Raw genomic sequence first — 13,029 nt, forward strand, 5'->3', positions numbered from 1 at the left:
CTTGTTTCAAACGGCAGTGCCGCTTATTTTTCTCGCGAGACTTGGCAACACTGCAAGGGAATCCCAACACATTTCCAAGCGCTAACTTCCGAGTGATTTTTGTAATCAAAAATAATAATTGGATTATCTTCAAATAGCTTATGTGATAACACAGGTAAAAATAATAATAACTAATAGAAATATTGTTGCCGTTCTGTAAGTTTGTTTACGTTAAAAAAAATGAAACACGAACATCAACAGCAACATGAACATTTATTAAACATTTTAAGTACAAAATATTAACATACATTACTGTTGGTTAGACACATGTTAACAAAGCAAGTTCTAAACTTATAATATTTGCAGTATTTATTAACTACAACAAAACTAACAGCAATAAACTGGTATTCAAGAAAAATGACCAAGCTAGTGTTAAGTCATTGTACGTTATCTTGATATATTGTTCATGTTCAAGTTTGACATCACTAACAATATCAATTTTAACAAGGCATGGACTCTATGATTCTCTATTGAAATAGTAAAGGTTTTGTATATATATATATATTATTCATTCTTTTGAAATATTGTTTATGTACAAGTTTGACATCACTAACAATATCAATTTTAACAAGGCGTGGACACTATGATTCTCTATTGAAATGGTAAAGGTTTTTTATATATATTATTTATTTATTTGAAACATTGTTCATGTACAAGTTTGACATCACTAACAATATCAATTTTAACAAGGCGTGGACTCTATGATTCTCTATTGAAATAGTAAAGTTTTTATATATATTATTCATTCTTTTCAAAGATTGTTTATGTACAAGTTTGACATCACTAACAATATCCATTTAACAAAGAGTGGTCTCTACGATTTCTCTATTTAAATAGTAAAGGTTTATACATATATACTGTTGTTCATTCTTTTCATCAATCAGAAAAAAATAACATTAATAAATAGTTACCTATTTCGGTCGTATCTATTTTCTAAACATCTAGTCCAAAAAAGTTTGATCTCTATGTAGTTCTGGAGCTTGTTAAGATGCAAGTCCTACAAAGCATTTTTTGGAAAACTCAAGTTATTGCCCAGGAGTTTAAACTTTCGTCACCCTCAACTCTAATCACATCAAATATAAACTATCATGATCTCATTGCCCAGAATTGATGATCTTGCTGTCATTGTCATGAATCAGGTATTACTTGATTTTGATATCATTATAATAAATCAGGTATTGCTTACTCTTGTTATCATTGTGATGGATCAAGAATTAGTAGGAATTAATTTAATTCAAAGAGACTAATGTATATATAAATTTCAACAGCACATACAGAACTAATGTTTAACTTATTTGTTTTTGGATACAAGATAACCACAATAAAAACATCAAATGGCTTTTGCTTATCACACTGGAAATAGAAGAAATAATTTTGTTAATTTTCTGAATGTTTAGTAACCTAAACACTTTTTTCAGTTTTTAGGTTCATAATCTTCGTATTGTGTCATTATAATATAAACGTTGTTACTATCTTTGAGTATACATAGACACATATTTGTAATAAAGTTTAATATATATATAATATAATAGAAAGAGACTATGTCTCACTGCAACAGTAATTTTATTAGAAACTACTTGAAGATTGACTTATAAGTCTACCTGTATTTATCACACAAAATAAAGCCTAAACTATCACGTTGGTATTTCAAAAACTTCCAAGTGCAACAATTAGTTTTAACAGTACTCCTGTAAGAAATAAAAGACATGATTGTGTACATGTACGTGGTTGATATACTGCTTTAGATGAAAAATAAAGGACAGTTCATAGAATGATATAATTGAAAAAAGAAAGGTGTATTTGTGAAAAGTAGAATGACATAATTGAAAAAGAAAGGTGTGTTAGTAAAAAGTAGAATGAAATATTAAACATAACTACATGAAATCTGCTCTAAAAACAGATATATACATTTGCACTTAATTCATTCAAATCGTCACATACAAGTCCTATATCAATAAATTATTTAAAGAGCAAATTCATCATTGTAAGAACAACCTGACGGACAATTCTGATATAACACCGTTTTAGATTCATAAAAATGGTAACCGATTAAGAGCAATTAATGTTCATAGTTTAAAGAGGGTTTTCTTCAATATTTCTCTCGCAGTCTGAGGAACTTGTATCAAATCTCAGTCTAGCCAAGTGCAATATACAAGCCACTCCTTTTCTAGTTCTGTAAGAGTAGCTTAATAAAACTACAGCATGTTAACCCAAATAGTTTCCTGGTAAATATTCATTTCCCAACCCTATGATAAAAATTCCACAAGCTCTCGGCATTTTGAACAGATTTAAATGAACGAATGATAAGGGTTTTCAACTTCTCTTTTTTTAATTTTGAGACCGAAATTAACCAGTTCTTTATTGTACCTAAATTAGTAGAAAATATTAGTGTAATCTAAGATCTTGAGTATCCAAAAGGGAAGTACATGTACGTACAATGTTGTGCGTATGAATCTAATACTGAAACGTCCAAGCAAATTATAATGTGTAGCCTATTCTACCTATAAACCTTAAAATATTTTCTAGTCACGCTACACGGACAAGTGTTCAGACTGTGGCTCAGCGGTAAGTATGAAGGCTTATAACGCTAAAAAACCGGGTTCCGATACCCGTGGTGGGCACATCACACATAGCCCATTTGTAGCTTTATGATTAACAAACAAAACTGACAGTTACTTGTGACCAGTGCACGTACAAGCATAATGTTAAAACCCAATTCCATAAACGTTTATTCTAAAATTAGGAGTCGTTTACCCATTCAACTAATATGGTATCTAAAATAGAGAATAAAATACAAACAGTAGAACATGCTAACTGTTGTTTGTGGTTCGTCGATTTTTCCTCTCATAATTTGTGTGGAGAACACATATTAATTTTTATATTATAGTACAATATATTATTACACTTGTAAGAATTTAAGTAATTCACAACCTTGAGATAAGAACACGTCTAGATAAGGATTAAAATAATCCATAACTTAGAGATAGGTACACACACATAGATAAGGATTGAAGAAGTCTACAAAGTAGAAACTGGTGCACGCGTAGATAAGAATTCAAGAAATACACAACCTAGAGATTGGTACGTACGTAGATATATAAGTTAAGTAATACGTACGTATATATATATAAGTTAAGTAATACACAATATTAAGATTAAAATAATGTCTTTATCTAATTCACTGATTGAAAAGGGATCCTGTGCCAATATGCTTTTAAAGGCTAAAATGTTACACTTTACCTTGCAAACAAATATACTATACTTCAAATATAAGCATAGAATATAACTTAATAATTAAGCATTATTGTTACTATCCACAAGACATACTTAATGATATTAAGTAACACTCATTCTGTAAATTGTCTCTTTTTTTTTCTTTTACAATATTCTTCTCTGAATAAGGTTAGATTAAAATGTATATATGTTAGGAGAATTTATACAAGATTCTCTTCTATAATAAGGTTAGATTAAAATGTATTTTAGGAGATATTTACATTCTTAGAACTTCTACAATATTATCTACTGAATAAGGTTAGATAGAAATGTACAAATGTTAGGAGAGTTTGACAAGAGCTTTTTTTGAAATTGGATTGTGCTGTGTTTCGACTGCTGTTAGCCACCTTTCAAAATTCACTTGACAAAAAAAAAAAAAAAACTCATTTAGCGCCAATGATTTAAAAAAATTTTTTTGTATTGCACAGAGTGTGAGATGTAGGGTTTTTCTAACTATTACTGCTTTCTTACCTTCACCTGCCTGTTTTTATTACAGGTAGTTTCGTTAAAATAATTGATTACAGTGTTTAAGATAATTTTGGATGCATTTTGTAAACTAATTTTTAAGCTTATTTAAATTACCTTGCACTGTTGGCTTAACTACATAGACAATAGCCTAATCTCCTAAGCTGGCCGATCATCATGAGTTGCATTACAGTTGAATTGGAATTACTGTTGAAAAGTATCATTAACTTCAAAGATATTCAACTGAAAATTCAACAAGTCTAATTATTATAAGTTTCAGATTTCTGATATACTGATATGCCATTAATTACATCAGGTCTGTTAGTTGTACATGATTGATTTCGTTATCTTATAAAACACTTTTAAGTCCTGGTATATGTGTTTTGATCGTAAGTTGTTAATAACGTAAGATTCATCTGACTTCTAAAAGAAGAGATTGTACATCATTTTTATTATTAGTTTTAAACTATAGCTTGTCTATTTCCCAAATACGTAACATCGTAGTCCTGTAGTAAATGAAATAGTAATAGTGTCTATTCAAAATATTGGGCTTAAAAATTTCAAATTGAAGATTGTTAAATATAAGATTATTATCATGCTCTAGACAGCAATTAATATTTTCAAATTAGTGCCAAAAGTAGCACGTATTTCTGTTAAGTTGTACATATTGAACATACTAATATTGTTAAACAAGCCTGACCAATGGCAAATAGTCTAATGCATTTTTTAAACATTTCTTTTAGCATTATTTAAAAGTTATTTTCATCTTTAATTTTGTAAATAATTTGTAGATGGTGTTTTCAACAAATTTCACTGTCAAAAGAAATCCAGTAAGTATGATTTTGTCTATTGTTATACTATATACACAGCGGATCTGATGTTAAAACCGTTGCTTATGGCATCCAATTAGCATTTGTCTTGTTATCAGTAGCAACCAGTCGATGATAAAATATTACTTTAACACCAGTCAATTGGGCGACACTTCTTTTCCTTGGTGACCAATCAGCCCCAAAGTCCGCATTTGTTCTCAGGATTCATTGGCGAGCCCAAAGAACATCTGAAAGCTTCAGCAAAGAATGGAGAGTTCTGAAGTGCCCCATTCGCCCTAGAGACAAGAACGTTACAGTTATAATGATATTTACTACTAGGATGAGGGCAATATTGCTTATAAAGAAATTACACTATAAAAACGCAATCAGACGTTGAACATAACACTTAAACGCTGTATTTACGGAAAAATCACTAGGAGAGTCTTCCCAGGAGCTGATAATTAGAGCTTGAATTCTACACAAAGGCAAAACACGTGTGAAGCATTGACAGTCATTTCTATTGATTTTTTTTTCTATTAATAGATTGAACACTGTCTTTTTTTCATGCCTTCGCCTTACTTTTTCATCAATTTATCTGGAAACCTTAGAAATGTAAAACGAAACAAAAGACAAATAATATGAATTAACCTATTTATTTTTTGTTCTATTCAGTAGTATAATTTCAGTGTTTGTTTTTGAATTTCGCGCAAAGCTACACGAGGGCTATCTGCGCTATACGTCCTTAACTTAGCAGTGAAAGACTAGAGGGAAGGCAGCTAGTCATTACCACCCACGGCCAACTCTTGGGTTACTCTTTTACCAACGAATAGTAGGATCGACCGTCACTTATAACGCCCCACGGCTGAAAGGGCGAGCATGTTTGAGGGGACAGGGATTCGAACCCACGACCCTTAGATTACGAGTCAAGCTTCCTAACCAACTGGCCATACAGGGTCTAATTTCAATGTTAAAAAATAATAATAATTTGTTGGCGATTAAATAATTGCTGGCTTATAGTAATATCGCACTTTCCATTATAATATTCTTCCACAATAAAAAAAACACTTTTTAACCATAGAAACTACAAGGGAGGCGTAAAACAAACCATAACAACTTATAAGGATCTGTTGTAGATGTTTTGAGGACAATACAAGCAATTAAAATGCTATCAATACACAAATTAATTTCTTATTAATATAATGGGAGCGGGATGGTCCTTTGGTAAAGATATATAATTCCCGATTCAAATACGTAAAATACAACAAAATATTCATCACACTTTAATCTGGTAGTGCTTCATAAGAGTGGCAGTCAATCCCTTTGCGTGGATTGTAGGTGGTAGAGTGATGCCGACTGGTTGCCTTTCCTCTGGCAAGTAGTTCAAAATTAGGGATGGCAGCAGATAACCCTAGTAGCTGCCAATGCAAATGAGAGTGACAGTCAAATTCCACAACTCGTCTATATAAGAATAGCTCAAGAGTTGGTGGTAGGCGGCGTTGACTAGCTGCTTTTTCTCTAGTCTATAATTTCGAAATTTGGGATGGTCAACGCAGATAGCCCTCGTGTAGTTTACTCGAAATCCATAACAACAAACAATTTATATTTTTTTTATAAAAGTTTAATATTCTCTTTATCATAAACTATTCTTCCTTGCCTTTTTCTGGATTCACTAACGAGTCTGATGGTCGTCAGAGAGTTATTACATCTCAAAGTCACTTTCTCTAAATTTTGAATATTTTTGGCATGTTCGGTTCTGTAGCGTTAAACCTTCGTTTTTGTTCATGTTAATGATGTTAATACATTAGGGTAAATGAAGGTTTGAATTGGTACCTTTTATACATAAATAATGCTTCTTTTGGATTTGGTTTTTGCACAACCTATAAGTTTTATATTTTTCATGGCATGAGGTTTTCCTCATAAATTCCCTTAAAATACCCAATTTGTACCTTATCAGTTCATCTGTAGCTTACTGAAGAAGGCTTATCCTTCCAGTAACTGCACCTATTCTAATCTGTTATATTCAATAAAATGCTCTGTAATTGTTACCTACGTAAGGACAACAACTATATTATCATAAGATATATGAAAAGTGGTGGTGCAAACTGTAGATTTGTATAAAAACACCACCAGTCTTCATGGATGTATTAAATACACAACAGATGGCCCCTAGCCCGGGACAGTATATGTAAGGAGAATAAGTGTTTTTATACAGATGTACTGTTTGCACCACCAATCTTCATGGATGTATTAAGTACACAACAGATGGCCATAGCCCGGGACTGTATATGTAAGGAGAATAAGTGCAAACAGTAGATCTGTATAAAAACACTTATTCTCCTTACATATACTGTCCCGGGCTAGGGCCATCTGTTGTGTATTTAATACATCCATGAAGATTGGTGGTGCAAACAACATATCTATATAAAAACACTTATTCTCCTTACCTATACTGTCCTGGGCTATGGCCATCTGTGGTGTATTTAATATATCCATCTTTGTTCAATACTTCACACCAGACCTAATGAGCACAAATTTGAAAAATTTTAATGTGAAATAGTTATTAATACTTCTTGAATAAAATAACAGAAAATTTTGCTACTACATAGTACCGGAATTTTATTCTGAAGAGGCTTGTAAAATTCCTATTAATTAAAGATTTTATGACGTCTTATTAGGTTACGAAACAAAAAAACTCAATTAATAATAAGTGCGCTAGTATTTCAGAATGGCAATGGCTTTTAACAAGTCAACAAAAGTTCTGATCGTATAGGTATCTGGTAAAGTTTTATTTCATTTAAAGACTTAAGATATGTAAAAGCTTTTTAAAAACAGGAAAAAAGAGAAATTCCGATTGTTGGAATAATCTAATATTATTAAGTACGGTAGTACTTAATAGTAGGGATCGACAAGGTTATCAAATAATTCTCGCGCCGAAAACCACCCTATTGAGTTCCTAAGCGATAAACCGACCATTCAAAGTATTGGTTATGATATATTATGCTCATATATACTAATAATACGCTTAAAAGGTCGCTAACATTTCAGGTATAACAATTCAAAAATTTATAAAACAGCAACTTTTTGGTCTACTACCTATCTACCTGATCACGTCAGCGACGCTAGAACCTAAACGGCTCGGACTATCTCTACAAGATTTCTCCAGCTTAGTTGACTGATCTGAGGGTATCCGCTTTTGATATTCCGATAAATATATAAATATTTTTTTATAAATGGTAAATATATCATGCACGTCTTAAATATCTTTTAAACCCAATTCAACCCAACAGGTGTTGGTACGTATCGATTTATAGACACGCGACAGTTTCTAAAGGTAAAGTATGATATATACTTTATACAGGTATGACATAAAAAGGATACAAACAAGAGTATTAAAAATTATGAATTTCAAAATGAAGTAAGAATCCTGCTACAAAAAGTAATGAAACAAGAATTAATTTCACAATCACAAATTTATAAAATTTAATCTCTATTTTGGCAGCTTTATACATTTATCAGTAGGCTAAAGTAAGGATTACATTTTATAAATTTGTGATTGTGGTTTTAATTCTTGTAAAAGTTATAACTATCAGGGATATGGCTATACTGGAAGTTTGTAGATTTTGTGCCCATTCTATGGACATATAAAATCTGAACAAATAAACACGAAAAAAAAACTAAAATTTTAACGAAAAGTATGGATCGTTGGTTATTAGTAGCATTGCTATAAGAAGTATCCAAAACAAAATAAATGCTGCAATAAAAAGCACACAAACAAGTAAAGTGATACAAGTTAGATAGGTTTTAAAATTTGTTTTGGATACTTTTTATAGCAATTCTACGAATAACCAGGCCCGACATGGCCAGGTGGATAAGGCGCTCGACTCGCAATCTGAGGGTCGCGGGTTCGAATCCCCGTCACACCAAACATGCTCGCTCTTTCAGCCGTGGGGGCGTTATAATGTGACGGTCAATCCCAGTATTCGTTGGTAAAAGAGTAGCCCAAGAGTTGGCGTTGGGTGGTGATGACTAGCTGCCTTCCCTCTAGTCTTACACTGCTAAATTAGGGACGGCTAGCGCAGATAGCCCTCGTGTAGCTTTGCGCGAAATGCAAAAACAAACGAATAACCAACGATCCCTACTTTCCGTTAAAATTATGTATTTTTTTCTATTTATGAATATAGTTATCAGTAGCTTTGCGAAAAATGATAGAGGGCGCCCATGGGGCAGGCGGTTGATATTATATTTTGTTTGTTTGTGTTAGAGCAGAGCCACATTGCACATTCAGCAATTTGCTGTGTCCACTGCAGGGAATCGAACCTCGAATTTTAGCGTTGTAAGTCTGTGGACTAACCGTTGTTCCACTGGAGGACTTGATAATAGATCGTATACGGCGAATGGAAATGTATTTATTTATATATTGTCAAACTACACATAATTGTAACCACAAAGTGGTAAAAATAGTTAACAGATATTGAGCTTAGTCAATATTAATTCGCCAAAATGTAGCCTTCCACATACACACAGGCTTCGATCTGTTGTACGCGGTCTAACATCGGCCGTTCTTTACATCATTCTGAGCGAAGTGTGAAAGTAATCTCACTTGTTTTTAAGGTATGAGCTGTTACGTGATGATGGGTTCGTTTATGTATTTATTGAGCGATTAACAAGTTCTTATATAATATAAACAAAACAGACAATCCGGACTGACCATGTACAGGGCCGGACTAAGGTTTAGTGAGGCCCTAGGTCCAGTTAATATTTTGGAATAATAATGTCAGATATAAAAGACTGTTTAGTGTAAGTAGTATTAATTAATTTATTGAGTAAGTTCATATTTTATTATTGTTTAGTTGTTGTTATTTTTTATAATAAAATAGTTAAAAGCAGACGATTGTTGGAAGTTGTGTTTGTAAGTTATTGATGTCGAGGCTACAGAGATTTCTAGAACGCCTCAATAAGAGACGTATAAATAGCTGGTGAGCAGACGAGAAACTAAATAGCGGGAAGTGGGCGAAAAGTAAAGCGAGTTGAAAGAGAATTGCAGGTCAGAGAAAGGTTAGAAAACGTAAAGTTAACCGTCGTAGGAGTGAATAGCCTAACGGTTAATATGTTAAAGTGAGATTAACAGTTTCTGAAGTTTTAAGAGAATAATTTGTCTTGTCAGAGGGTGTTTTAAAGCAATTGAACCTGCCTGTGTGGACTTTGACAAAAAGCAGACAATTATTGGTAGTAGGCCTATATGCGAAAAGCAGACGAGAATCGGAAGCTTAGGGTACAGCTGTGGTAAATCAACGACAGCGTAAGTGAATTATACACCGATATGTTGTCATAAAAGGAAAAAAAAGGAAAGGAATAAGTGAATTATACACTGATAGTGTTTAAGATAAAAACAGGGGAAAATAGTTTGGTTTGTCAACTGAATTCTAAAACAATTGAATTGGCCTAAGTGGACTTGACAAGAAGAAGAGAACTGTATAGTATTTAAGATTCAACTATGATATACAAAGTGTAAAGAATTTTTGTACATACGTTTAATTTGTTTTGAATATATCATTTTAAAACAAGCGGAGTGCATGCTGTTCATTTATCGTTCAATTTATCGCCAACTAGTCACAGACACGTACTGTAGAAGAATCTTTAGCTCAAATCACCCATATATTTATTTACTATATATACTACTAAAAAAGTAAGTACCTGACAAATAATAGTGATAATAATAATAACTCACTCTTGCCATTATTCTGCTTGTTTTATGAACAATATTTTTTTTACTTGGGTAAACGCTAGGGCCCTAGGCCCAGTCCTAGATGGCCTATGTGTTAATTCGGTACTGACCATGTATATGAGAAATGGAGGGAGATGGTTAATTGTTAGGTTAAAATATATTCAAGTTAACTCGTAGATAAGAAACACCTGGTTCTCACTTGGAATATTGAAAAAAAGATATCATCACATTTGTGATTCTCAAGATACGTCTATACACGTATAAGATATATTACAGGAACGCTTCAGTAGAATGACAGCAAGTCGATCTATGCATTGGAACAAAGACAACATTTATTGGCAAATAGTGAATAAATAATAGCCAAAAACATTCCTAGAAAACTGTACGAAACATATGCTCAAGCCAATAAAGCAATTATCTAGGACTTACCTGGGCAAACTGAATAAAGAAAATTTGTTGGTTGGTATATTCAACTCCTGGCAAACCAGCTTCTTGTCCATGTTTCGCCACATAGTTCAGGTAAGCCTAAAGGGTGGATTGTACATTAAGTTTTAGCTAACTTAAAAAACATCGCCTTTACTAAGTAGGCTAAGATAACATGTTTTGTTTTCCAAAGTATTTGAATTATTAAAATTTTACGTTTCTAAAGCATTTTAACCTACAATTTAATAGGCAGGTTAACATGGAGAAAAGCGCCTGTATTAAGAATAAAATTATTTATTATAAGTAAAAAAAATATTCAAGTAGTTTAAGTTTTTTGTTACTTAAAGCACGTTGTTTTTACTTTAAGAGATTTTGAAGGTTTATAATGTGAAAACACGATTATTTAGAATACATAACTGTGAAATTAGAACCTAGTAGTTCGATTAAAGTAAATATTCCAACACAATCAAGAAGCATCTTCATTTTTATAAATATTTATGTAATTACAATCCACTTTAAACAGTACCTATTATTAAGTATTTATATATTAGGCAAGCCTAACTATATTAAGTTTATCATTTTTGTTTTTTTAATGTATGAAATATCTACGTTTGTATGTAGTTATACTGAGACCTCCCACAGCACAGGATACTAAGCCCTAAAGTGGGAGGTAATTTCTAATTTATTTTATTTTTGTACTAGTAATGTAAAATAACCCAATAAAGGATTTATTAATTTTTGTTAATGTTAGTACCAGTTTACTTTGGATGTGTTAAGTTTGATTCACGCTAGCCACCTCTTTACTTTAAATCCTACTTATTTAGGGTTAGCGATACAACGTTCACATTACTTGATTGATTATTGAACTGACCTAAGATATATCCTTATTCCTATGGACTAAAACAATGACAGCGAGGGAAGTCAACTGATGAAACAATGCATTCTAATTGTTATCTTGTGTGGTTGTAATGCCATTATTATACACCCTTCTTATTCTTGAAAATTTCTAAGGGACTAGATAAAAAATACAATATTTAAAAATATTATAGGCCTAATACTAATGTCTGATGACAAGTATAATGCATTTTTATCTTCATTTGTAAGAATGTAAGAAAAGTCTATTTAATTATCTAATTAACAATCTGATCACTAAATTTAACTTTAAAGCCGGATAATACTTCTCACTGATTAATATTTTTATATAAATTATTTAAAAATCGTCAATTAAATTTTAAACTTTAACAGAAAATAATGTTTAAACGTCTTGTACAAAAATCAGTTTTAACAATCTATATTTTATATGTATATATATTTTTTACATTTCAACCCTCAAACGATATACGTGAAATGTATACAACTCATTGTGCTCACAGGGCTACATCAGGTGAATGTTTGTGAATGTCCCAGAACACAATGAGATTTTCGAAATGGTGTATTTACGTGTTTTACACTCACAAAAAAGAAACCTATCATTCTATAGGTATTTGAAGAACATGTAGCATTCCGCCACAATTTAATTCTTCGTATTGTTAGCCGGCACTAGGCAGCTGGTACAGACACGCCCCAATGAAAGAATAGACCATTCCAGCACCTGAAATTGGATTTGAGCCCCAAAACTTCAAAAATTAAAAATATGTATATGAAAATAAGTTACTCAGTTGGCAATCGAAATTACATTTCTTTTTTAACCAGACTCTCAGGGTGTCAGAGGACACTGGCTGTTTGTGACCTCCTGTATCCAGTGGTATAGCTCTCTGACCGCCCAGCACACAATCTGTTACTCTCCTTCAGGAATTGGCATTAGGCACCATGCGACCAATACAGCTCAAAAGCATGTGTCAGAGCGTTAAAATGGTGAATTATTTGTTGTTGTTTTTTCATATGTCACGCGATTATTATGATACACAAATATGGTATTAAAACACTTGATAAAATACATTTTGCAGTTATGCTGTATATTTAAAATGTACACATTTTCAAAAGTTTTATTATTTACATAATATATAACGAAGGTTGTGTTTTTAGTTATTTATGCTGGTAGGACAGGAGGTGTGAAAAGCATTATGAAATTCAAAACTGTTAATACTGATTGCGGATTGTTGTTACTAAAACTGAAGTTGAAGGCGGTTAAAAGTATTGTATATAAGGTACCCAATTTTCGTCTATTATTGCTTAATTTAAAGGGAGTTCAGTTGCGTTTTCTCTCGGTAATATATGCGTATTAAAATTACGACTAATTTAAGTAGTCCCAAATAATTACCGAAGTATATATATATATATATATATACTTAGAAT

At 32.1% G+C, this 13,029-nt stretch overlaps 1 protein-coding gene across 2 annotated transcripts in view; it reads right to left on the minus strand.

Moving 5' to 3' along the window:
• Positions 1 to 236: 236 nt before the first annotated feature.
• The window catches only part of LOC106463482 (endothelin-converting enzyme 1-like), a 76,975-nt gene continuing 64,182 nt past the window's right edge, over positions 237 to 13,029 (minus strand). For both annotated transcript variants that reach the window (XM_022390989.1, XM_022390988.1), the window contains 3 exons: positions 10,741 to 10,836; positions 7,031 to 7,104; positions 237 to 4,882 (listed from right to left, as the gene is read on the minus strand). In XM_022390989.1, coding sequence (XP_022246697.1) covers positions 4,780 to 4,882; positions 7,031 to 7,104; positions 10,741 to 10,836 — 273 coding nt within the window. In that variant the 3' untranslated portion in view covers positions 237 to 4,779. The remainder of the gene's footprint in view (positions 4,883 to 7,030; positions 7,105 to 10,740; positions 10,837 to 13,029) is intronic.

Source organism: Limulus polyphemus, unplaced genomic scaffold, assembly GCF_000517525.1.
Source record: "Limulus polyphemus unplaced genomic scaffold, Limulus_polyphemus-2.1.2 Scaffold1421, whole genome shotgun sequence".
NCBI classification, from domain to species: Eukaryota; Metazoa; Arthropoda; class Merostomata; order Xiphosura; family Limulidae; genus Limulus; species Limulus polyphemus.